General features: G+C 43.2%; 1 protein-coding gene across 2 annotated transcripts; it reads left to right on the top strand.

Moving 5' to 3' along the window:
- The first annotated feature begins 958 nt into the window (after positions 1-958).
- On the top strand, positions 959-27668 carry MRPL52 (mitochondrial ribosomal protein L52). Of its 2 annotated transcripts, XR_013224180.1 has the most exons (6): positions 959-1106; positions 16742-16847; positions 16965-17032; positions 21518-21582; positions 23664-23780; positions 25342-25479. XR_013224180.1 is itself a non-coding variant. In XM_077299186.1 (5 exons), the coding sequence occupies exons 1-5, from the start codon at positions 1088-1090 to the stop codon at positions 25477-25479; spliced, it is 396 nt and encodes a 131-aa protein (XP_077155301.1). In that variant the 5' UTR covers positions 962-1087; the 3' UTR covers positions 25480-27668. The 2 variants fall into 2 exon arrangements, 1 of the variants encoding a protein (XP_077155301.1); XM_077299186.1 differs by lacking the exon at positions 23664-23780 and having other exon boundaries at positions 962-1106; positions 25342-27668.

The following is a 27668-nucleotide window of genomic DNA, read 5'->3' as shown; positions in this document are numbered from 1 at the left end:
GTGGAGCTGCAGGGATCGCTTCCTGCCTGCCACACGAGGGCAATCCTCAGTGCTAGCCGCCCTGCAGGGGCCCCCTCCACCTCAGGGCCCCGATGCAGCCGCACTGGCTCCACATGCGGTATGTCCACCCGAGTTACAGAAGGTAAGGTAGGGACTTTTTAACTAAAGCATATTAGAAAGTTATTAGCCTATTACAATAAACGGCCCAGCCCTTTAATTAACCTGAACATTAAACACCGCAAAGAGAAAAAAAAGACAATTGCATTTTCTTAGTCGCTGCCCTTCCCCCAAAAATGCAATAAAAAAGGATCAAAAGTCGTATGTACCCCAGAATAATAAACTATTCCCCAGCACTGCTCCAACAGCGGGAAATGAGGGGCTCAGAAAGAAAACGGTACAAGCTCGGTAGCTCCTGGAGAATAATATTACCACACAATGAACGCTGCCAAAACAAGAACGAGGGGAAATAAACAATGGCGGAAATGCAGGAGGGGGGTCACAATTTCGCTGTGCTTGGAATTTTTCCCCCTGTTCTCCAGCAAACTGGTGTCATTCCAAACTAGACCTCGTCCTGCAGAAAACTGCGCTGATGATGGAAGGAAAATGTACGGCGAAGAAACAGAAGCACGAAAAAGAAAAAAGCCACTTCTTCGCTAGAGGGTCACGTGACAGGAGGACAGCTGGTACTGTACAGGCATCTGTCAGGCTTCTCCCTGGACAGCTCGGAAAAGGTCGCCACCTAGTGGCCAGGCTTCTTATTGCCTTCCATCACTCAGGAGAAACCTTCCCATGAAGCTGAAGTTGACACTAATGTATTTCCTGCTCAAGGTCAGGGAGAACGCGGCTTGTGCGCATGCGTAGAACGTAAAATGGAGGAGCGCACGTCACTAATCCTCTCCCGTTCCCGCCCACCTCTCGCTCTTCCCATAATACAGCGCATTGTATACACGTTGTATTCATCGCCCGCATTGGTCCAGCTGCGATGTTTCTCCGGCGACTTCTGCTTGTAGCTGATTGGTTCTTCCTGGAGTCACCTGACTGAAGGACGTGACGCGGCCGCACGTCATCTGGAGACGTACAGGGCAAGATGGCGGCGCCCATGTTAGGTGAGCAGTACGGACCTGTATCTGTCAGTGTAGTGCACGGTGGCGTCTAGAATGGAGCTGTGCCCGCCCGGTCCTTCCCGCCGTGTGGTGAGGGGACTCCGGGAGCTGCTCAGACTCCATGGCGGTGGCCTCGGCATAGGGCCTGCACTCAGGGGGCACAGTGAGGAGTGTTACCGGCCTTGTATCTACACACACACACCAATATATATATATATATATATATATATATATATATATATATATATATATATATATATATATATATATGAATAAGCATCAAAAAGTTTAATTTTTTTATTAAATTCTTGTATTTTTAAAAATTACAATTGCTATAGAGCCCCAAACTTCTGCATTTGGCACATCTTAGTTCAGACCCTTCATCAATAATGGCAGGCAAAAGGATCGCCTTGCTGAATGGGGCACTTCTGGGCACACGTAGGGTCTATAAGGACGGACTCCGTACAGAAACTCCGTTTTTGACATTATCGTAGTGAGATAGTTAGAACATGGAGATACTTAAAAAAAAAAAAGTGACTAAATTGCTCACTGTGCAGCGACTGACCAAATCTGTCCTCGGTATACAATGGCTGCCATTTCAAATACTGCTGACCGTCAGGAAATTAGTCCAAGAAAAGTAAAGTTGATCGACACATCCAAAAAAGATAAAATCTTAACATTTTATTCCATGAGAATGAGAGCACCAGAAACGTCAGTGAAGGTTTTTATCTATAGCGGGAATGGACTTGTATGAAGGTTCATGACTTCTGTGCACAAAGTAGTCTATACGGATGTCCTCCATAAAGCAGCGTAATTCTAGTAGGCTTACTGAAGGAATGACTAGAGTGGAGTTGCTGTACAGATGTTTGGTTTCTATGTACCCAGTAGTGTCTATAAGGATGTCCTCCATACAGCAGCTCCATTTTAGTCTTTCCTGTAGTGGGATAGCTAACACTATTTCTATGCACACAGTAGTGTCTAAAAAAACAACTCCATGGTAGTCATCTGACTAAAGGCATGACTAGAATGGAGTAGCTGTAAGTGAAGGTTCTTGATTTCTGTGCACACATTGTAATCCCAGAAAAAATAATATATAACCTTTTGGGGTCCAATTTAATGACAAATCGTTCACAGAAAGACCTCCAGTGAAAAATATGACACATTAAAATATATCCTTTATTAAATATTTTCTAAAGAATCTTAACCAGTGCATTATTCAAAATCATCACCATTATAAAATACATACAATAGAAAAGGCCAAGGTGGTGCCTGGCCCTATACTGCACTGTATGCACCCTACCTACCAGCGGAGGTTGGCACCCTATACCTGCGTAAATGGCACCCCCGCTCACCATCGTCAGTCCCTTCTACCCCTATATAACCCTATGGGGTGGGGTAAGGAAAAATCATTAACATACATGCGGTGTGCCAAAATGGTAGAATCTCTTGTAATTAGGGGTAAGTAATAGGCTGTCCCTGTTATGATCCTACCTGTCTGCAGAGGTTGGCACCCTATTAATTAGCGTAAATGGCATCCCCGCTCCTCGACGGCTATCCCCAATATGTCCCTAATTTTGTAAATTTGAGGACTTCTTCCAACATAAGGTGCTTTAGTGCCTCTTTGTGCAAAAATGGTTACAGTACTACTGGAATTTTCTAAAAGTTCTTGTTAATGGGTCTCCCAAGTGTTCATTCACACATAGCTCATAAATAGAGATACCCCCAGATACATCTATAAGATAAGTAATCTATTTATGATTCTGAGGTATCCAACGATTCTACCCATAACCATATCGAGCGGGGACCTGCCCTAATGTGCTGAGGACTATATCGGGGTGTATCATCTATGAATAATCTGAGTAGTCCCATATGATATATTTATCTACTCCTGATGAACCTTGTGGGTAGAGGGGAAACGTGTCGACTTGTGGTGGACATACTGATGGAGTTGTCATGTATACACTGATGATTTTTGTGGATAGACTAGTGACTGGTTTTGGTTATGGGTAGAATCATTGGATATGTGAGAAATCATATTAAATAGATTACTTATCTTATAGATGTATCACACCCGACAGGATATGAGACATGGTTTACATACAGTAAACTATTTCATATCCGTTAGATTTTTACATATTCCTCACTAATAATGTTAGAAGTGTCTGTGTCAAATTTGGGAGCTCTAGGTGTTAAAATAAAGGGTTAAATCACGGAAAAAACTGACGTGGGCTCTTGCGCAATTTTCTCCGCCAGAGTGGGAGAGCCAGTGACTGAGGGCAGATATTAATAGCCTAGAGAGGGACCATGGTTATTGGCCCCCCCTGGCTAAAAACATCTGCCCCCAGCCACCCCAGAAATGGCCCATCTGTAAGATGCGCCTATTCTGGCACTTAGCCACTCTCTTCCCACTCCCCTGTAGTGGTGGGATATGAGGTAATAAAGGGTTAATGTCTCCTTGCTAATGTAAAGTGACATTAAGCCTGGTTAATAATGGAGAGATGTCAGTAAGACACCTATCCATTATTAATCCAATAGTAATAAAGGGTTAAAAAAAAACACACATTATGAATAAAGTATTTTAACCCCTTTCTGCCAGCTGACGGAATAGTACGTCAGCTGGCAGATCCCCTGCTTTAAGGTGGGCTCCGGCGGCAAGCCCACCTTAAAGCCGCGACATGTCAGCTGTTTTGTACAGCTGACATGTGCGCGCAATGAGCGCGAGCGGAATCGCAATCTGCCCGCGCCCATTAACTAGTTAAATGCCGCCGTCAAGTGCTGACAGCAGCATTTAACTGCTCGCACTGCTGACCCCAGTGACACGATCGGGGGTCAGCAGTGCATCGCCATAACAACCAGAGGTCTCCTTGAGACCTCTATGGTTGTTGATGGCCGATTGCTTTGAGCGCCACCCAGTGGTCGGCGCTCAAAGTACACCTGCCTTTCTGCTACATAGTGGTGATCTGTATGTCACCTCTATGTAGCAGAGCCGATCGAGTTGTGCATGCTTCTAGCCTCCTATGGAGGCTATTGAAGCATGCCAAAATTAAAAAAAAAAAGTGGTTAAAAATATTAAAAAAAATATATAAAAGTTCAAATCACCCCCCTTTTGCCCCAATCAAAATAAAACTATAAAAAAAAAATCAAACCTACACATATTTGGTATCGCCACGTTCAGAATCACCATATCTATCAATAAAAACAAAGGATTAACCTGACCGCTAAATGGCGTAGCGAGAAAAAAAATCAAAATGCCAAAATTACGTTTTTTTTGGTCGCCGCGACATTGCATTAAAATGCAATAACGGGCGATCAAAAGAATGTATCTACACCAAAATGGTATCATTAAAAACGCCAGCTTGGCACGCAAAAAATAAGCCCTCACCCGACCCCAGATCATGAAAATTGGAGACGCTACGGGTATCGGAAAATCGCGCATTTTTTTTTTTTTTTAGCAAAATTTGGAATTTTTTCTCACCATTTAGATAAAAAATAACCTAGACATGTTAGGTGTCTAAGAACTCGTAATGACCAGGAGAATCATAATGGCAGGTCAGTTTTAGCATTTGGTGAACCTAGCAAAAAAGCCAAACAAAAAACAAGTGTGAGATTGCACTTTTTTTGCAATTTCATCACACTTGGATTTTTTTTCCCGTTTTCTGTTACACGGCATGGTAAAACCAATGGTATCGTTCAAAATTACATCTCGTCCCGCAAAAAATAAGCCCTCACATGGCCATATTGACGGAAAAATAAAAAAGTTATGGATCTGGGAAGGAGGGGAGCGAAAAACGAAAGCGAAAAAACGGAAAAAGCTCCGGGGGTGAAGGGATTAATGAAATAAATACACATGGGGTTTTAACATCTTTATTGTACTCTCAATCCAACTGACGACCCTCGATCTTCTGGAAAAAAAAGGAAAACTAAAAAAACAACAATATCCCATACCTGTAGAAAAGCCGCGGAGACACCATCACGTGTTTCTCAACGCAAGCAATGAATAGCCAGGTCTTTCACCCGGAAGGAACAACCACGGGAAGGGCAGCATCCAATAAAGGAAAACCACCTATGCCAAAACATGGTATCCATCCACAGACAGCTGTTTCGGGGTATTTGCCCCTCATCAGTGTGGAGTAGGAAACTGGCTATTAGGAGCAGTGCCTAGTGAATCCCATACCTGTCCGCCATAGAGTCATGTCCCATGATGTAAATCCATCTGAAGGGGTTAAATAATTTTACAACCAGGAGCCTGCTAATGCAGCTGTTGCACCTGGTTGTAAAAACTGGGGACTGAATGGAATGCAGGGGAACGTATCTTCGTAGACTTGCGGTGATGCGCCCCCTGCTGGCATAACCTTATATGAACTCTAGCGTGAGAATGTTTCTGACATACAGTACAGACCAAAAGTTTGGACAGACCTTCTCATTTAAAGATTTTTCTGTATTTTCATGACTATGAAAAGTGTACATTCACACTGAAGGCATCAAAACTATGAATTAACACATGTGGAATTATATACTTAACAAAAAAGTGTGAAACAACTGAAAATATGTCCTATATTCTAGGTTCTTCAAAGTAGCCACCTTTTGCTTTGATGACTGCTTTGCACACTCTTGGCATTCTCTTGATGAACTTCAAGAGGTAGTCACCGGGAATGGTTTTCACTTCACAGGTGTGCTCTGTCAGGTTTAATAAGTGGGATTTCTTGCCTTATAAATGGGGTTGGGACCATCAGTTGTGTTGTGCAGAAGTCTGGTGGATACACAGCTGATAGTCCTACTGAATAGACTATTAGAATTTGTATTATGACAAGAAAAAAGCAGCTAAGTAAAGAAAAATGAGTGGCCATCATTACTTTAAGAAATGAAGGTCAGTAAGCCCGAAAAATTGGGAAAACTTTGAAAGTGTCCCCAAGTGCAGTGGCAAATACCATCAAGCGCTACAAATAAAGTGGCTCACATGAGGACCGCCCCAGGAAAGGAAGACCAAGAGTCACCTCTGCTTCTGAGGATAAGTTTATCCAAGTCACCAGCCTCAGAAATCGCAGGTTAACAGCAGCTCAGATTAGAGACCAGGCCAATGCCACACAGAGTTCTAGCAGCAGACACATCTCTACAACAACTGTTAAGAGGAGACTTTGTGCAGGAGGCCTTCATGGTAAAATAGCTGCTAGGAAACCACTGCTAAGGACAGGCAACAAGCAGAAGAGACTTGTTTGGGCTAAAGAACACAAGGAATGGACATTAGACCAGTGGAAATCTGTGCTTTGGTCTGATGAGTCCAAATTTGAGATCTTTGGTTCCAACCACCGTGTCTTTGTGCGACGCAGAAAAGGTGAATCGATGGATTCTACATGCCTGGTTCCCACCGTGAAGCATGGAGGAGGAGGTGTGATGGTGTGGGGGTGCTTTGCTGGTGACACTGTATTCAATTTTGAAGGCATACTGAACCAGCATGGCTACCACAGCATCTTGCAGCGGCATTCTATTCCATCCGGTTTACGTTTAGTTGGACCATCATTTATTTTTCAACAGGACAATGACCCCAAACACACCTCCAGGCTGTGTAAGGGCTATTTGACCAAGAAGGAGAGTGATGGGGTGCTACGCCAGATGACCTGGCCTCCACAGTCACCAGACCTGAACCCAATCGAGATGGTTTGGGGTGAGCTGGACCGCAGAGTGAAGGCAAAAGGGCCAACAAGTGCTAAGCATCTCTGGGAACTCCTTCAAGATTGTTGGAAGACCATTCCCGGTGACTACCTCTTGAAGCTCATCAAGAGAATGCCAAGAGTGTGCAAAGCAGTCATCAAAGCAAAAGGTGGCTACTTTGAAGAACCTAGAATATAAGACATAATTTCAGTTGTTTCACACTTTTTTGTTAAGTTTTTAATTTCACATGTGTTAATTCATAGTTTTGATGCCTTCAGCGTGAAGGTAAAATTTTCATAGTCATGAAAATACAGAAAATCTTTAAATGAGAAGGTGTGTTCAAACTTTAGGTCTGTACTGTATATAGATAGAGTGAGAGACTGTATATATGTTTTCACGAATATTTGAACCCATGGATCCATTATATGTCCATTTTGCAAGCCGGTGAGAAAATCTAGCCACACGGATTACATACGGAGGTTTAGATGCAGAAAATACGCAGCCACACCTTGACAACAGATGACATACGGACCCCTGTTCAGGGAACATTTCTGCGTATTTGGTCCGTAAAAACAGACCGTATTTTTATATGTTGTGTGTGACTCCAGCCTATTAATCGCCAGAACAGAATTGCTGCATGGAGGTTCATGATTTCTGTGCACAAAGAGTAAAATAAGTAGTGTCTATAAGGACATTCTCAATACAGCAACTCCTTTCTAACTGGCTCACTACAGGAATGAGTAGAATTGTGCAGATGCACAGATGTTAATGAGGGTTTATTAACCACCTAATGTTACATAAACTATTTTGTTGTCAAACTTATTCTTTTACATGTTAGGCTGTGTGCACACGTTCCGGATTTTTCGCCTTTTTTCGCTATAAAAATGCGATAAAACCGCGAAAAAAACCGCTCACATTAAGCATCCTATTAAAACAATGCAATACGCATTTTGTATGCACATGCTGCGTTTTTTTCCTGAGCGGAATCGCATTCTGGAAAAAACGCAGCATGTTCATTAATTTGCGGAATCACGGGGATTCCGCACACATAGGAATGCATTGATCCGCTTACTTCCCACATGGGGCTATGCCCACCATGCGGGAAGTAAGCGGATCATGTGCGGATGGTACCCAGGGTGGAGGAGAGGAGACTCTCCTCCACGGACTGGGCACCATATAATTGTTAAAAAAAAAAAAAAAAGAATTAAAATAAAAAATTGTGATATACTCACCTTCCGATGGCCCCCGGAGTCTTCCCGCCTCTCAGCGGTGCACACGGCGCCTTCAGTTCCCCGGGATGCTGTGTGTGAAGGACCTGCGATGACGTCACGTGACCATGACGTCACGTGACCATGACGTCACCGCAGGTCCTTCGCACACAGCATCCATGGGAACAGAAGCCACCGCGTGCACCGCTGAGGAGATCGGGACGCCGGAAGCTGAGAATAACCATTTTTTTTTTAAATTATTTTTAACACTCTATCTTTTACTATTGATACTGCATAGGCAGCATGAATAGTAAAAAGTTGGTCACACTTGTTAAAAACTCTGTTTGACAAGTGTGACCAACCTGTCAATCAGTTTTCCAAGCGATGCTACAGATCACTTGGAAAACGCTAGCATTCTGCAAGCTAATTACGCTTGCAAAATGCTAGTGTTTAGCGGGAATATGCATGCCAATTCCGCATGCTATATACCCGCAGCAGGAGTTGTGGAATTGCCGTGGAAATTTCCACGGGAATTCTGCAACGTGTGCACTTAGCCTAAAAGTTTTGCATTCCATTTGCTTTTTTTCATTTCTCTGAATGTTCCTTTATTCAATACTGTAGTAGGATTTACACTTTAGTAATACAAAATGTGTTTTAAAGGGGATTTCCACTTTATGGAAAGTGCACACCTAACACTCTTACATACCTAAACTAAGAAACAAGGCAGGTATTCGCTCTCCCCAGGTCCAGTGCCGGCTCCCTGGCTGCAGCAGTGACGTAGAGTTTACAGCGCTCATCGCGACTGCAGCCAATACATAAACTTCGAATTTAGGAATGCAGGTTAGAAATGCATTGTTTATTTTTTTTTTTAAGATGTTCTCTCCCTTGCTCTAAACACATTGTGACCTTTTCAGTGTGTATGTAATTTAAAGATTATAAATAAAAGGAATAATTTTTAATGGTCACCGCGATTTGGAAGCTGGATCGTTTTCTCCTCTTCTCTTATAGAGGTGCATGTTTTCATATACTTACTGATCACCATCTACTGATAAATGCCGTTCTGCTCCTTTTCTGTATCATGTTACCACATTTTAGATTAACAGGATCATACAGTATCTCCTCGGTGGACCAGAAGTTGATTTTCTCGAAGCAGTCCTACAAGACTAAAATAAAAGATCTCATAAGATTACACTGAGAGAGACTTCCGGTCCACACAAAGGATGCTGTATGAGACAGCTGGTTTGTAATGTGGTCACGTGGTGAAGGGAATCTAAATATCGCTGATATCACGCGAAGAAAAAGAGAAAAAAATGTGACTGGATTGCTAGTAGCCCTATGGCCATAGCTTCATAGCTATCAATCTGTCCTATGGTACAGATTATGCCACCACTCTTTCTTAAGCCACCCCCAACATTCATGCTATTGGAAAAGCACTTCACTCCCTACATTTCAGGCCCTTTCAACATAGTGTCATGTAAACCCAGATTGGCCTACCGCCTCAACGCATTAACCTAACGATCCCTGTGTGGCCTATCATAAAAAAACAAAAAAACAAACAAACCCGTAATCAGGTTCCTCGTATCATTTTCTCATACACTTCATGCAGTTAAAAGCACTCTGTGTCTGTACTGCTACATACTTAGGCTGTTAACTGGTTCATGCAGCTTTACATGAACACACGGCCTTACACTATGGCTGGTCCAAATAACTAAAGCAATTGTTACCATCCACCTCTCGTGTCTCCCCTTTTCCTCATAGTTTGTAAGCTTTCGAGCAGGGCCCTCATTCCTCCTGGTATCTATTTTGAACTGTGATTTCTGTTACGCTGTAATGTCTATTGTCTGTACAAGTCCCCTCTATAACTTGTAAAGCGCTGCGGAATATGTTGGCGCTATATAAATAAAATTATTATTATTAAAATTATTATTATTAAACCCCGTCTCTCCCTTCAGACTCCTCCAGCATCAAGTACTATGGAAAAATACATCACTGACCAACTTTCAACTCTCAAAACATACAGTTCCATATAAATGGAATCATTTCACACCTTTCCGTGCCCTCTAACGTATGGTCTCTTGATAAAAAAAAAAAAAGTCACTACCCTTTCATCAGCCACCAACATACAGTCCCATGTTAATAGCATCACTTCCCTTCCTTCAGACCCTCCAGCATACAGTCACATGTAAATCGTCATCACTGTAGTCCAGAGGTGAGTAAAATTATCCACAGGACCCTGGTCCAGTGGCCACTTCATTAGTCTGAAGATCCCTGTGAAACTCCTGCCTGTGTTCATCCCTGACTCCACCTTTGATCAGCTGGCCGGTGTCATTCTGGAGACTAATCAAAAGAGGATCTGGCAAGTTAGTAGGAGGGTTGCAGACATCAAGTTCGGCGACCACAGACTTCTAATGTGGTTGCTGGACCAGAGTTTGGTTAATCTTTTTGCTCAGCTCTAATCTCCTCCCTTCAGCAACCTCCAACATGGTCCAATGTTTCTTAAAAAAAACACTCCCCTCTTGGGGCAGCCTCCTCCGTCAGTGTATCACTCCTCTCAGGCCCTTCCTGCAGTACATCATTCCTCTTACCCCTCTATAAACAACCCATCCTACTTCACATCACACTTTTCAGCTCCTTTACAGTGGGGGAAAGAAGTATTTGATATATTGCCAATTTTACAAGTTTTCCCACCTACTAAAAATGGAGAGGTGTGTCATTTTTATTTCAGGTACACTTCAGCTGTGAGAGAAAGAATCTTAAAAATAAAAAATCCAGAAAATCACATTGTATGATTTTTACCTAATTAATTTGCATTTTATTGCATGAAATAAGTGTTTGATACAATGGTATGTTTCGAGTCATTGTCATGCTGGAAAAAACAACTATAACCTATCTTCAATGCTCTTACTAAGGGAAGGAGGTTGTTGGCCAAAATCTCACGATGCATGACCCCATCCATCCCCCCTTTAATAAGGTGAAGTCGTCTTGACCCCTTTACAGAAAAACACCCCCAAAGTATAATGCTACACAGTTGGGACGGTGTTGTTGGGGTTGTATACTCATCCTTATTCTTCCTCCAAACATGGTGAGTTGAGTTGATACCAAAAAGTTCTATTTTGGTCTCATCTGACCACACGACCTTTTCCCATGCCTTCTCTGGATTATTCAGATGGTCATTTGTGAACTTCAAACCAGGGCTGTGGAGTCGTAGTCTATGTCTATTTTGATGGAGTCGAAATAAAATGGACAGACTCCTAAAATATATAATAAATTGGGTTCAGTAGTTCAATATAATATGCTGTAAATTTTTTCATAAGAATTTGGGAAAGTTATGAAATATCCTATGAATGTGTGTTCTATTCCTGATCTAAGGATCTGGGCTTTTAGTTGAGATCAATCTGTGCTGCACTTTATGTACATGCTGAGTCAGAGGTCTGGCGTACCGACTCCATAGCCCTACTTCAAACGGTCCTGGACAGGGGGACCTTGCGTGCCATGACGTGCTAAAGGTAATGTTTGAGACTGTGGTCCCAGCTCTCTTCAGGTCATTGGCCAGGTCCTCCCATGTAGTTCTGGGCTGATTCCTGATCTTTCTCAGAATCATCCTTACCCCACGTGGTGAGATCTTGCATGGAGCCCCAGACCGAGGAAGATTGACAGTCATCTCGTGTTTCTTGAATTTTCTAATAATTGTGCCAAAAGTTGTTGGCTTCTCACCAACTATTTGCCTATTGTGCTCTAGCCCATCCCAGCCTCATGCAGGTCTTTTGTCCGTGGTGTCTTTAGACAGCTATTTAGTCTTGGCCATGGTGGAGAGGTTGGAATGTGATTGAGTGTGTGGACAGGTGTCTTTTATACAGGTACAGTAACAAGTTCAAACAGGTGCAATTAATGAGTGCAGAGTAGGAGGGATTCTTAAAGACAAACTAAGGCTATGTGCACGCTGCGGATCCGCAGCGGATTTGACGCTTCAGATCTGCAGCAGTTATCCATGTAAACCTATGGAAAACAAAATCCTTAATTTCAGTCCCCTATACATCACTCTGCAGTACATCACTTCTTTTGGCCCTCTGTATGAAGCACCATCCTTTCTGCTCCCTCTACATACACCCCATCATACTTTATATCGCTTCTCTCAACCCCTTTTTATACAGTTACATCCTGCAGTACATTACTCCTCTCAGCCCCCTGTATAAAACCTCATATTGCACTTTATAACTCTTTTCAGCCCCTCTGTATACATCGCATTCTGCAAAACAATGCTCCTTTTGGCCCTTCACTCCTTTCAGCCCCCTGTATATAGTCTCATCATGTACTAGTTCACTCTTCTCAGTACCCCATACACATCCCCATCCTGGCAATTTGGTCAGTCGTATTTCGTGAATCTGTCTAAAACTTCTGTATATACAAAGCTGTCAAGAAAAAATAAAAAGACTTAAAGGGGTTTTTCCTCGAACAAAAGTTAATTTTAATCAATAGATTTTGGAATAATAATAAGTTCCACAATTGCGTGTGTTGAAAGAAAATGTTCCTGTGCGGAGATAAACTTATAAATGTGCCCCTGCTGTGTACTGTGTAATGGCTGTGTCTGACCGTGCAGGAACATGGTCTGATCATACCACAGCTCCTGGCCAGGGGAGGAAGGAAAAGAGAGTATACAGACATTACAGCAGGGGATCACAGCTGATTCTGTGCTATGAAACCGGAGGCACAGCGTGGTCAGAGGAGCAGCAATCGGAAAAGGGGGAGCGTGGACCGGAGCATGACAATGACTTCTTCCATTGTTGAGTATCAGGGACAGGCATGGTGCTTTTTGTGTAGAGGCAAAAATATGAAGGGGGTGAATGGAATATGATGGCCCCACCTTTCATATACCGTGTGACTCCCCCCCCCCCCCCCCTCTTATATTGTCTCCCCTCACCTCACATGCCATATTTCTCCCCCCTCTCATATGTAATATCTCTCCCCTGCCTTCTCGTATGTCATATCTCCTCCCCCCATATGCCGTCTCCCTCTCGTGTGCAGTCTCTCTCCCCTCTCACGTGTGCAGTCTCCCCTCTCTCGTATGCAGTCTCTCTCCCCTCTCTCGTTTGCAGTCTCTCTCCCCTCTCTCGTGTGCAGTCTCTCTCCCCTCTCGTGTGCAGTCTCTCTCCCCTCTCTCGTGTGCAGTCTCTCTCCCCCCTCTCGTGTGCAGTCTCTCTCCACCCCTCTCGTATGCCATCCCCCCTCTCGTATGCCGTCCCCCCTCTCGTATGCCGTCTCTTCCTCCCCCCCCCCCCCCCTTTGTATGCTGTCCCCCCCTCGTATGCGGGGTCTCCCCCTCCCTTTGTATGCTGTCTCTCTCCCCTCTCGTATGCCACTGATCCGTTGATGGTGGCGCTGCCTGGCATTTCAGCATTTTCATTCAAGTGAATGGAAACTGAGCTGAAGACACCAGGCACAGCTGCAACAAAATATATACAGCTATGCCTGATAAACAATGAAGGGGGACTCTGCACTTTTTGGAGCACTGCAGGCTCCCTTCAGTTATTTGATTGTTGGAGTGTTGGGACTCAAACGCCCCACTGGTCAGCTATCAATAGTCTATTCTCAGGGCGCATTCAGACGTCCGTGCAAATTAGTCCGAGATCAGACTGCAATGCATGAACTGGCAGCAGCTCTCCGACCCGAGTGTGACAGCCTGAGTGAGACCCGCAGCCAGTCTGTGCATTGCGCTCCTTTAGGAATGTCAGTCGAGTTATATAAGGTGAGAATAAGGCATGCTTGGCTTGGCTTATTATGCTGTGTCTCCATGGCAAGGATACATTTGGACACTTCAGGAAGAGAACTGTCAGTGGTTGCGCATTGGGGGGCATACACCATTTGACAGGTACTATTTGAAAGGGTATTCCCACCAAAGTAAATGATGGTGTTTTGCTAGAATATACCCTTACTTACTAATCAATAAAGATGGGACTGCCTGGACCCCCACTGGTCAGCCACATGGCTAGTAAGACTGTGATTTTTCCCTGCACAGCTATGCTCCAGTCCACCTGCTGTGTGGGGGAACTACAACATAGTTAATTTGTTCCATCCCTTCTTTTCCCAAATCAGCAGGGGGCCCAGCTAACAGTCTTACTATTTTTGCTTTATTTTTCACACTGCTTCTTCCAGTCATCTTGCACATATAGTATATTTTACATTCACTCTCGAATATAGCCTGGGAACTGTAAAGGTTGTGGAATAACTTTTAAAGATAAACTTTCACTGGATTTTTTAAATTTAACCCTTTCACGAAATTCGGTGTACCTGTACGGCACTATGGGAACTGTCGTACATGTACGGCACCACTAGTTCCAGTCACTGTGCTACATCACGCAGTGAACACGATAAGATGGCTGCTGTCTCCGACGTCAGCCAGGGGGTTGACCAGCCAATCACAGCAATTTTGATAATAAAGATTTTAAAAAAAACCTCAATGTGACACTCTGTTGATTGGGGCTGTCTCAGAGCACCAATCACAGCATTAAAAATGGATGAGGTGATCGCGACGTCACCTCTGTCGATTTTAATCCTTTCAGCGCCGATTGCTTGAACAATAGCTACCGTATTTAGCAATCGGTGCCAAAAGAGTTGATCTTTTTCTCAGATCTGGAATGGAAAGCGTTTGTGTCGATCCTCTGTACCTGAGAAAGAGAAAAATCAATCATGACCAGTGTGATCCTCCTTCGATCCTGTGCTGTCTGTGTGACCGATCTGTGATCACAGCAGCAGTAGTTCCCAAATCCCTGGCCCCGCTCCCTCTGAATCTCCCTCACCCCAATTGCATTTTTGGCTGCTTCCTAAGTGTGCGTTCCCTTGGCTCATTTTTCTGTGCGACATTAACGTGCGCTTGCCATCAGTATCACTGCTGATCAGAATCTGCGCCAATTTTGCATTCCAAAAGTCAGTTGGTACTCCTTCCCTTTCGAGCCCTGCTGTGCTCCCAAACACTTGTTTTTAACCATGTATGGGGTATCTACAGTATATGCTCATTAGAAATAGCACAGCAAATGTTATGGTTCTTTTTTTTTTCCTGTTACCTTTGTGAATACCAAATTTAAGCCTAAAGTAACATTTTTGTGAGGATAAAGTAAAACTTTCATTTTTTCCTTCCACATTTAATTCCTGTAAAGCAGCTGAAGGGTTAATAAACTTGAATGTGGTTTTGAACACTTTGAGGTGTGCAGTTTTTAGAATGGTGTCACTTTGGGTATTTTCTGTCACATAGGCCTCTCAAAGTCACTTCAAATGTGTTGTGGACTCTAAAAAATGGTTTTGTAAATTTTTTTGGGGGAAAAATGAGGAATCGCTGGTCAACTTCTAACCCTTATAACTTCCTAACAACAACAACAACAAAAAATGATGTTTCCAAAATTGTGCTGATGTAAAGTGGACATGTGGGAAATGTTATTTATTATTTGGGATATAACTAATATAGCCATTTAAGGGCATAAAAATTAAGTTTGAAAATTGTAAAATTTTCTTCAAATTTCCTTTATTGTTATTAACACAAAAAAATATTGTCCTAAATTTGCCACCAACATGAAGTTCAATATGTAACGAAAAAACAATCTAAAAAACATGTTGAAGCCAGAGTAATTACCATATAAATTGACACTGGTCAGAATTGTAAAAATTGGCCTGGTCAGAGAGGTGAAAATAGGCGTTGGTGCGAAGCGGTTAAACTGAGTACCTCCTCCAATTGGTGCTTCTCCAATGTTCAGGAGCAGCACCAATTGGAGTTATGTCCCGCTGTAATAATGGTACAAATTTTCCCAAGCGGGTGTTGTCCACACAACTGCTATGTGGCCTCCAGCTTCCCTGCGGAGACGGACATGCGGCGCATCTTTCCAGACCGCAGCTTGTCTATTTATCTTGCGGAGACGCTCAGTCTCCACAAGATAAATATCGCCAGTCCAATGTATTCAATGAACACATGCGGGATCACTTGCGTTCAAAAGCCGGCAGCGCTTTGGACGTAGCGAACATGTGCTGTGTCCAAAGCGCTGCCAATTACTGACTGTGTGGACATAGCCTAAGTGGTGAGAATAAGGATTTTTTTTTTTTTTCATTTTTTACAAATAATAGACATTAAATTCACAGAGAATAACTTCTCTGCTAATTGGATTTCCTGTGCAAACAGGCAAATTTGAATTTTGCCTGATCTGCTCATCTCTAATCATGATATAAAAACAAATTGAAAACCTTTTCTTTTTCTTTAAAAAAAATAAATACACGCAACAAAAAAAACTGATTTTGACTATAGGTCATTTTCTGATCATACATACCTTTTATTGGAGAATTAATACATGACTGCCAGACAATCATTATATATATATATATATATATATATATATATATATATATATATATATATATATATATATATATATATATATATATATATATATATATATATATATATATATATATATATATATAATATATTTTCAAGTTTTGGATAAGGAACACATCCGTTCTGGTGCGACAAGTAAAAAGGCAGCTGGCTAATTTCTAGTGAAGATTCAAAAATGTAAACTGTTCTGTGATTACCAGCCATTTATGCCCCCTTTGCCTACTCCTGCTTTGTGTATTAAGGCCATGGATCAGTAGATGGCGTCAGTGACCTCATCTATAGGTATTACGATGATGGTCATTTCATTTTCCCATTTGACAGGCTCCCTTATATTTATTTTTTGTTTCCAAGTAATAATCTAGTGAAATAAAATGTGATTTTGCATTTTTTCCCTGTATGTTTTCCAGTGCCCCGTCTGCAGTCAGGAGTGTACCATAGACTTGTAATCTACCCATGGAGGCGCAGTCTGCATAGCAGTGCTTTGCTGTGCGCTGCACAGGACTGGAGAATTAAGTAAGTGTTTTGGATCCCTTTATTATATATACATGTAATCCAGCAGTGATATAACACATTTAGTCCTTCTAGGCATTCTGTTTTTCTCTTATGATTTTTTTTTTTTTTTTCTTTTAGGCATGGTTTTGCACGCAGTGGTTCAGAATATGGTCCCTTGACGGATCTTCCAGATTGGAGTTTTGCAGGTAAATGAGTATATTGAAGGGCTGGCATGGAGAATTATCTATACATGACAATTCTTTGCGCTATTTCTATTGTGAGGCAGTGACTGGTGTTACCTGTGTGGGTCACAGTATGTTCTCCCCAGGATGTGCATGGAGGCGTATTGAGGCCATGGGAGGGCATTGCAATCACAGGCGTAGGGAAACCTGCTATCGGCTTTTGTGTTTGAAACAGACTGCAGTATGGTAGTGGCGCAGTTCGTTTCATTCCCAGCCTGGGTTTTTCATGTGGCTGAAGGCCACAGGTTGCTAGTTAAAAACTCTGCAGTATAGGGTTTGGGCGTGTCAGGGTCAGTCTGGTGTTTGTAAGAGTACAGAGCAGGAGGCTCTGAATTTCTCCACCTGTTTGAGGCAACACAGGCCAGCCGAGCCAAACAGCCAAGGCAGCTAAATAGTCTGGCACCCACAGCGTACACAGCGGTGCAGTCGCCCACGGTAATAGGTCTCGGAGGCGGACTGTCTTGTGTCCATTGGTGAACCAGAGGTAGACTGTCCTGTGCCCGGAGGAGGACTGGTGTGTTTATTGACTGTAAACTGGAGGATATGGTTCCCGGCTGTGATCCGGAGGATATTGTGTAAAGCTATGAGTAAAGAGAGATTAACATGGTGGTGCAGATCTCAAGAGGACTGGTGTGTTTAGTGACTGTAAGCTGTGAGTAGCACATTAAGGCTGGTTTCACATTTGCGTAGGGCAGAGCTGCAGAGGGCTGCTTACTTCCTCCGTTAAGCTCCACCCACTGCCGCACCCCTTCCATTCAGCTCCGCCTACATCGGCATGCGTGCTGCATACCTATCTTTAACATTGGGTGCGCGGCCCATGCGAATGTATGCATCGAACACAACATATCGAACACATTCGCATGACCTGAGTACCCAATGTTAAAGATAGGTACGCGGGACGCATGCCGATGAAGAGGGGGAGCTGAATGGAAGAGGTGCGTCAGTGGGCGGGGCTTAACAGGAAGTACGCAGCCCTCCACAGCTCTGCCCTATGCAAATATGAAACCAGCCTAATACAGCGGTGCAGAGATAGACTAGCGTGTTTAGTGACTGTAATCCAGGCTGGGTCACTTCCTCATCACTGCATAAGTGTGCTACCGCTGCACTACACTATACATTATTACATTATTTCCATCCAACACACAACAAGCTACCATATATAGTCGAGTATAAGCCGAGATTTTCAGCCCATTTTTTTGGGGTTGAAAGTCCCCCTCTAGGCTTATACTCGAGTCATAGCCAGGGGTCGGCAGGGGAGGGGGAGCGGGGGCTGTCTAATTCTACTCACCTGCTCCTGGCGCGGTCCCTGCAGGTCCCTGCTTCCCCGGCGCCGCAGCTTCTTCTTGTACTGAGCGGTCACATGGTACCGCTCATTACAGTAATGAATATGCGGCTCCACGTCTCATAGGGGTGGAGCCGCATATTCATTACTGTAATGAGCGGTAACGGTGAACGCTCAATACAGGAAGAAGCTGCGGCGCCGGGGAAGCAGGGACTGCACCGCGCCAGGAGCAGGTGAGTATAACGGGGAGGGGAGCGCAGCGCTGCGCGATATTCTCCTGCTCCTCGTTCCGGCACCACTCCGTCTTCAGCGTCTTCTGCAGTGATGCTTAGGTCAGAGGGCGCGGTGAAGTGGTTAGTGCGCGCCCTCTGCCTGAACGTCAGTGCAGAAGACGCTGAAGATGGAGCGGCGCCGGAACGAAGTCAGGTGAATATTGAAAGTGCCGGGGGCCTGAGCGATGGAGAGGTGAGTTTGTGATTTATTTTTATTTATTTTTTTTTATCGCAGCAACCGTAAATGGGGCAAGTGTCTGCATGGAGCATCTTATGGGGCCATAACGTTTGTGCAGCACTATATGGCGCAAATATCTTTATGGAGCATCTAATGGGGCCATAATTGACATTTGTGGAGCATTATATGGGGCAAGTGTCTGTATGGAGTATCTTATGGGGCCATAATCAAGGTTTGTGCAGTATTATATTGGGCAAATGTGTCTATGGAGCATCTTATGGGGCCATTATTAACCCTTATGCGGGATTATATGGGGCATATTTTAATATGGAGCATCTTATGGGGCCATCATAAACTTTATGGAGCATTATATGGGGCTCCTGATTCAATATGGATATTCAAAAACACTTAACCTACTGATGTCTCAATTAATTTTACTTTTATTGGTATCTATTTTTACTTTTGACATTTACCGGTAGCTGCTGCTTTTTCCACCCTAGGCTTATACTCGAGTCATTAAGTTTTCCCAGTTTTTTGTGTCAAAATTAGGGGGGTCGGCTTATACTCGGGTTTGTAAACTATGAGTAAAATATCTCTAATCTTTGCAGGTTTACTTATTTGCTCATTTTAAAAGGGTTTTCCAGGTTTTTGAACTTGATGCCCCATCAATAGTGTAAGCCAATTTATTAAAGATGTTGTCTGTGTATATAATACTGATTCTATATTCTGAGGACAGGTCACCATTATCGCAGGTGGGGTGAGGGGTTCTGACACTTGGCATCCCCGGTGATCAGCGGTTATGGGATTCGGTGGCAGATGGATATAGACACGGCACTGAACGGCTGCTGACCGCTGGGGGCTGTTGTTGGTTGTCAACTAATTTGATATTGATCACCAATGATGAGGATGTGTCATCAATATAATATATGATTGGTTAGGTCCGGCACCCTTGCAATTAATTGTATGAAAAGGCCGTGACACTCAGTGAGTGGTTTTCATTTTTTACATGGCTCCTCACTGTACACATCATAGTTTATGCAGCAGCTCTGGATGGATAACTGCTTTCATCTGTTCTGCATTTCTTTCGTTTTGTACTCCTGCCATCACGTTACCACCAGAGAGTGCATTTGCCCGCACTTTCTACCTAAAACAACTTCTATTAGTACCCGTACAGTTTAGTTTCACAGAGCATGGGCCAGTGTTCCCAATGAAGGTTGTAGAGATGTGGGAACTTTAAGAAATGTTAAACAGATAAGCAGTGCCCATGTTGCACCTCTTGGCGGCTGCCTCTTCTGCCGCTGAGTACCCAACAAGTGATGTGTTTGCTGCTTTAGAGGAGACACAAATAATTTAGCCAGCAGGTGGCAGCATCGCATAGTGAAGTTGTCTTCTGTGCATATTGAGGAGGGTAAGAGAAATATTCTACACTAGATGGTGGCCCGATTCTAACGTATCGGGTATTTTAGAATATGTATATAGCAGCCACATAGTATATAGCACAGGCCACGTAGTATATAGGAGCCATGTAGTATATAGCAGACAAATACTACGTGGCCTGTGCTATATACTATGTGGCTGCTATATACATACATATTGTAGAATAGCCGATGCGTTAATACAGGCCACGCAGTATATAACAGTGGCCACGCAGTATATAACAGTGGCCACGCAGTATATAACACAGCCCACACAGTATATAGCAGCCACGCAGTATATAACACAGCCCACGTAGTATTTAGCAGTGTGGGCACCATATCCCTGTTAAAAAAATATTTAAAATAAAAAATGGTTATATACTCACCCGGCGAGATCCAGCGAAGCTATGGCGATGCGCGCGCGCCTGCCGCCATCTTCTGTTCTCAGGATGGGAACGGAAGATGGCGGCAGGCGTGAGTGCATCGTCAGACGACGGAAGGTGAGAGTAGCAGGTTTTTTGTTTTTTTTTATTATTTTTAACATTAGATCTTTTTACTATTGATGCCGCATAGGCAGCATCAATAGTAAAAAGTTGGGGACACACAGGGTTAATAGCAGCGGTAACGGAGTGCGTTACACCGCGGCATAACACGGTCCGTTACCGCTGGCATTAACCCTGTGTGAGCGGTGACTGGACGGGAGTATGGAGCGGGCGCCGGGAACTGACTGCAGGGGAGTAGGGAGGGACTAATCGGACTGTGCCCGTCGCTGATTGGTCGCGGCAGCCATGACAGGCAGCTGGCGAGACCAATCAGCGACGCGGGATTTCCGTGACGGAAGTTGCCGACAGAAAGACGGAAGTACCCCTTAGACAATTATATATATAGATGGTGGAAAAGGGATGCATGTAGATATATGGCAGTAGTCTGCACTGTGTATGAGGAGCAGGTGACTGCACGGCACATGGGTGAGGGGGTGAATTTGGAGCCACATGTTTCTATATGGGATAAATGGGTTCCCGGAGAAGAAGCGCAGGGAGACATGTAGATGGTCTCATGTAGTGAGGTGGCCGCACATGTGACTGACACTGCATTATGGAACTTTTGACTATTGCATGTGGAGGCAGGTAGAGCACTTTATGAGGTGCACCGTATACTCTGTTTTTGCATTCCCAGCTGAAAGGGAACAGGGCTTGGTGATCTTCAGGCTTCTGAGATGTTGGTGACTATGCTGCTGTTGGGATTTTTGTCTACACTAATTAATAGATTTTAAGATCTGAATTTCTAATTATCTCCTAACAGATGGGCGAGCGGCTCCACCAATGAAAGGACAGAGCAGGAGAAAGGAGGAGAACAAAGAACTGGCTGTAAGTGCCTCTTCTGTGTACAGGGTCATACATAGTACTTGCCACTCCAGCCACTGTCCACTTTAACGCTTATAGTAGTTGCAAAAATAGGAATCCTTTTAGTTATACCAGATATACAGTATTGGGCAAAAGTTTTGATACAGATGTTCTTACAGTGGTATTTGTTCTTACTGGAATGTGCACATTGTAAATTCAAACTAAAGGCAGCAAAACTACAAAGGAGCATATACGGAAACAAGGAGCAAAGAAACATGAGCGAACAAACCAGAATATCTGTGAAACCTCATCTTTTACTCTGACCATTCCTTTGGCACTATCTCAAGCAGGTTTATTCATTTTATTTATTTATAAGCTTATCTTGTTAGCTCCATTAATTCTCCATTAATATTATGGACTCCATTGGAGCTCACAATCTAAATTCCCTGTCTTTAGGTCTTTGGAGCTTGGAAGGAAACCACCACAAACATTAGGAGAACATACAAACTCCTTGCAGATGCTGTCCTTGGGATATAATCCCAGGATCAGGTGGTCACCTGGAATGGTCTTCCAACAGTCTTGAAGCAGTTCTCAGAGATGCTGAGCACTTGGCTGCTTTTCCTTCGCTCTGCACTCCAGTTCATCCCAGTTGTGTTGAGGTTGGTGTTTTCGAAGGTCATAGTCTGGATGTGTTTTGGGGGTCATTATCCCTCTAATTTCTGAGCAGATGGGATGGCCTGTCATTGTAGAATGCTGTGGTATGCATGCTGGGTAGGTGTGATTTTTAAATTTGAAATAAATCACCAACAGAGTCGTCAGCAAAGCGCCCATTTCCATACCATCACACCACCCCCTTCATTCTTCACAGTGTGCACCACACATGTAGAAACCATCCACTCACCTTTTCTGCATCTGACAGACATGGCAATTGGTACAAAAAATCTAAAATTGTGGCTGATTAGCCCATAGTATGGATTTCCACTGATCTAATGTCCAGTCCTTGTGCTGATTGGCCCCAACTTGTCTTTTTTTCTTCTTGTTTGATGTACACAGTAGTGGCTTCTTTGCAGCAATTTGACCTTAGATGCTTGTTTCTCCTACTCTGCTCTGGACCATTGATGTTGAGATGTGTCCTCTACTTGATGTCTTTCCATCTTTTATGAGGGCTGTTATTTCATGGGCTGTCAATTTGCCATTTCTGAGGCTGGTAACTATAATGAACTTAGCTTTTGCAGCAGGGTTATTCTTGGTCTTTCTTTCCTGGACCAGTTCTCTTGAGTCATTTTCATTATTGTGTTTGATGGTTTTCATGATTGCACTTAAGGAAAACTCCAAGGTTCTAGCAATTTTCCTGACCGACTGACCTTCATGTATTAAAGGATGGACATCATGGTAGCTCATTGGTTAGCACTGTTGCTTTTGCAGTATTGGGGCCCTGGGTTAAAATCCGCAATGATTTTATATGTCTTCCCCACGGGTTTCTTCTGGTTACTCCAGTTTCATCCCACATACTAAAGACATACTGTTAGGGAATTTAGGCTGTGAGCCCCAATGGGAACCATGATGATGTCTGTAAAGCACTGTGGAATATGATGACACTTCTTATTTAGAATAAATAAATAATGATGGACTGTCATTTCTCCTTATTTATTTAGTTGGATGACTCTTTCCATATTTTGGCTTAGGACAGTTCCAGAATATGGCTCAGCACTGTATGGAACTGTGTAAAAACTTTCTGAAGGCCAATGATTCTACAAATGAACTCTTGGCGAGGGATAACTGTTCATTGGAAGACAATCCAGGTGACTACATGATGAGGCTGCTTGAAGGAATGCCACGGGGGTTTAAAGCTGTCATCAACATAAAAGGAAGTACTTTGAGGAACCTAAGATGTAACACATATTCTTTATTATCTCACATGTATTTCTGTACTCCTAGATTCCACATGTGTACGCATGTGGTTTTGCTGCCTTCAAACTGAATCTACAATATGTGCATTCCAATAAGAAAAAGAAAACTATTGCATGAACAAGTGTGTCCATATTGGTAGAACATGTAACCATTGGTAATTGCCATTCTTCTGATATAGCTGTTTGCACCAACAGGTCATAGAGTGATATTGTGACAATACCATGACATAACATGTGTTCCAGGGATGAAACACAGACTTCTGATGTACCTGGTCTAATTTCTGTATTTGGATTGCTCATCCACATAGTAATGTAATAATTTAACCTATTCCTTACTGTAATTTTAAGTATAAAAGATAGTAGGACTTGTATTTAGTGCAGAACCTGAACTTTATATATGGCAGAGCAGTTGATGGTTATACACTCGACATACGAGTGCAATTACCGCCTTGCTGTCAAGTCTTGCAACTTATTGTACCAGCAATCGAGCAATTCAATAAACTAATCACACCAAAACGTCCACAAAAAATTTTCAATTAATTATTTTTTAATGATATAAAAAAAAATTCTTAAGGTTAAAATCACCCCAACCTATTCTTTACACTTACATTTGCATTACATTACATATATTTTTGCATCCTTTAAATTCTAGGTGTAATGGAATGATGCTGGGTGAGGCTAGGTTCAGTGTGTGTTTGGACTCCTAACTAGTGTTGAGCGAACGTGTTCAGATAAAGCGCTATTCGAGCATTCTCGTGTGCTAACCGAGTGTCTTCGGCATGTTCGAGTCCCCGTCTCTACATGTCTCGCGGCTGTTAGACAGCAGCAACATATGCAGGGACTGACTAACAGGCAATCCCTGCATGTGTTGTGGCTGTTGAACAGCCGTGAGACATGCAGACACGGGGACTCAAATATATTTTTTGAGCAAGCTGAAGACACTAGCACCCGAGCATGCCCGGATAACATCTTATCACTGCAAATTCATTCTGCACTGCTCTTAGCCCATGTTGTGAAGGCATCCCTAGCACTCTGTTGACCAGATGAATGCCGTGCCAGTGTTCTCTTTATATCTGCTATGCAAGCATACTATGCAGAAGATATGTGAAAAGAAATAAAAATCCCGTATTATAACACTGAGAACTGTGCATGGTGTAAGAGTCGATGTGGCAGACGTCAGGGAGGTGCACTTGACTCCTATGTCACACAATATTCCCAGATTATGCTCCAGATGTAAACGTGCATTTAGACTGCACAATTAGTGTGTGGACTGCTTGGTTCACATTAATCGTGCAGTCTAAAAAGGCTGCTGATCACCCAAAGAACGAACAAAATGCTCGTCCCTCGAGTAAAATGATCTTTTGGATTCCCCAAAAGATCATCTTTCTTAGGGCATCATCTTCAGTAAACAGGACCTGTGCTGCCGAGAACAATCGCAGCCTATGCTCTAATGTTACGGATCCCTCAGTGAATGTCTGTCTGAAGTTTGGTCTGCCCACGTGGACGGGCTGATAGGGCCACGTTCACATGTTCAGTATTTGGTCAGTATTTTACATCAGTATTTGTAAGCCAAAACCACGTCTGGGTGATAAATGCAGAAGTGGTGACTTGTTTCTATTATACTTTTCCTCTGATTGTTCCTCTCCTGGTTTTGGTTTACACATACTGATGTAAAATACTGACCAAATACTGATAGTGTGAACGTGGCCTTAAATAACTACACTGTAAGTCCTGAGTGAAATATAAACAAAACCCTCAATATAGGACAATATGGTCACCTGCGTAGTTGAGCCATAAATCGTTACACAGCTGGAGGATGATCTGTGTTTAGCTCAGTCGATGGAGTGACTTTCCCCCCTCCCCCTTTTTACAGAGTCGTATTATCATGTTCAGTAAAGAGATGGATGAAGGAATGAAAAAATGGACCGAGAAACAGGAAAGTCTCAAGGAGCAGAAACTCTTGAAACAAAAGAATCAGCTAAAACCAAAGGCTATATATAAGAAAAGTTGAAAATCCGAAAAACTCTTCATATATTAGCTGTTTCTTCTCTTTATTCCTGTTCATTCTTGAATGTTGCAGTTTATTGTTAATATTGTATTTGTCATTATGATGAAATTGAAGTAGTATGAAAAGCTTTATGCAGATTAAAAAGCAAAAAATATTACTCGCTCTGAATACTTTGTCACATTGTATTGCATTATATTTGCTATGATTTCCATGTTAAAGGGATTGTATCACATCTACCATATATACTCGAGTATAAGCCAAGCCGAGACCCCTCATTTTGCCACAAAAAACTGGGAAAACTTAATGACTCGAGTATAAGCCTAGGATGGAAAATGCAGCAGCTACTGGTAAATGTAAAAAAAAAAAAAGATACCAATAAAAGTAAAATTGATTGAGACATCAGTAGGTTAAGTGTTTTTGAATATCCATATTGAATCAGGAGCCCCATATAATGCTCCATACAGTTCATGATGGGCCCCATAAGATGCTCCATACAAAATATGCCCCATATGGGGCCCATCATGAACTGTATGGAGCATTATAAGATGCTCCATATTACAATATGCCCCATATAATGCTGCACAAATGCTGATTATGGCCCCATAAGATGCTCCATACAGACATTTGCCCCATATAATGCTGCACAAATGCTGATTATAGCCCCATAAGATGCTCCATAGACACATTTGCCCCGTATAATGCTGCACAAATGCTGATTATGGCCCCATAAGATGCTCCATACAGATATTTGCCCCATACAATGCTCCATAAGATGCTCCATAGAGATATTTGCCCCATACAATGCTCCACAAATGCTAATTATGGCCCCATAAGATGCTCCATACAGATATTTGCCCCATATAATGCTCCACAAATGCTGATTATGGCCCCATAAGATGCTCCATAGACACATTTGCCCCCATATAATGCTGCACAAATGCTGATTATGGCCCCATAAGATGCTCCATACAGACATTTGCCCAATACAATGCTCCACAAATGCTGATTATGGCCCCATAAGATGCTCCATAGACACATTTGCCCCCATATAATGCTGCACAAATGCTGATTATGGCCCCATAAGATGCTCCATACAGACATTTGCCCAATACAATGCTCCACAAATGCTGATTATGGCCCCATAAGATGCTCCATAGACACATTTGCCCCCATATAATGCTGCACAAATGCTGATTATGGCCCCATAAGAAGCTCCATACAGATATTTGCCCCATATAATGCTGCAAAAATGCTGATTATGGCCCCATAAGATGCTCCATACAGATATTTGCCCCATATAATGCTGCACAAATGCTGATTATGGCCCCATAAGATGCTCCATAGACATATTTGCCCCATATCATGCTGCACAAATGCTGATTATGGCCCCATAAGATGCTCCATACAGACATTTGCCCATATAATGCTCCACAAATGCTGATTATGGCCCCATAAGATGCTCCATAGACACATTTGCCCCTTATGCTATTGCTGCGATAAAAAAAAAAAAAATCACATACTCACCTCTCGTCGCTCAGGCCCTGACACTTGCTATGATCCACCGCTGGGCGCCGCTCCGTCTTCCTCTGCACTGACGATCAGGCAGAGGGCGGAGCGCACACTAATCACATCATCGCGCCCTCTGACCTGAGCATCACTGCAGAGGAAGATGGAGCGGCGCCCAGCGGTGGAACGTGGGACAGATGAATATAGCGCAATGCCCCCGTCATACTCACCTGCTCCTGGCACTGGCTCTGCACGTCCCTGGTGCCGGCAGCTTCTTCCTGTGTTGAGCGGTCACATGGTACCGCTCATTACAGTAATGAATATGCAGCTCCACCCCCTATGGGAGTGGAGTCGGGTCCATATTCATTACTGTAATGAGCGGTACCATGTGACCGCTAAACGCTGGAAGAAGCTGTCAGCGCCCTGAGAACCAGGGACGTGCAGGGACCGCGCCAGGAGCAGGTGAGTATTATTAGACAGCTGCCTCTCCCCCCTCCCCTGCCGACCCCAGGGAATGACTGGAGTATAAGCCGAGAGGGTCAATTTCAGCCTAAAAAAATGGGCTGAAATTCTCAGCTTATACTCGAGTGTATACTGTATGTTTTAATTGTAACCTGAAAGTATTAAAAAAATAAATAAATAAAAATTATTCTTCAAACACAGGCTGGACAGAGATGGTTTAGTGA

This window comes from Ranitomeya variabilis, chromosome 1 (assembly GCF_051348905.1).
Source record: "Ranitomeya variabilis isolate aRanVar5 chromosome 1, aRanVar5.hap1, whole genome shotgun sequence".
Taxonomy (NCBI): Eukaryota; Metazoa; Chordata; class Amphibia; order Anura; family Dendrobatidae; genus Ranitomeya; species Ranitomeya variabilis.
Note: the sequence above shows the minus strand (reverse complement) of the source record. Positions and strands in the feature narration are given on the sequence as shown.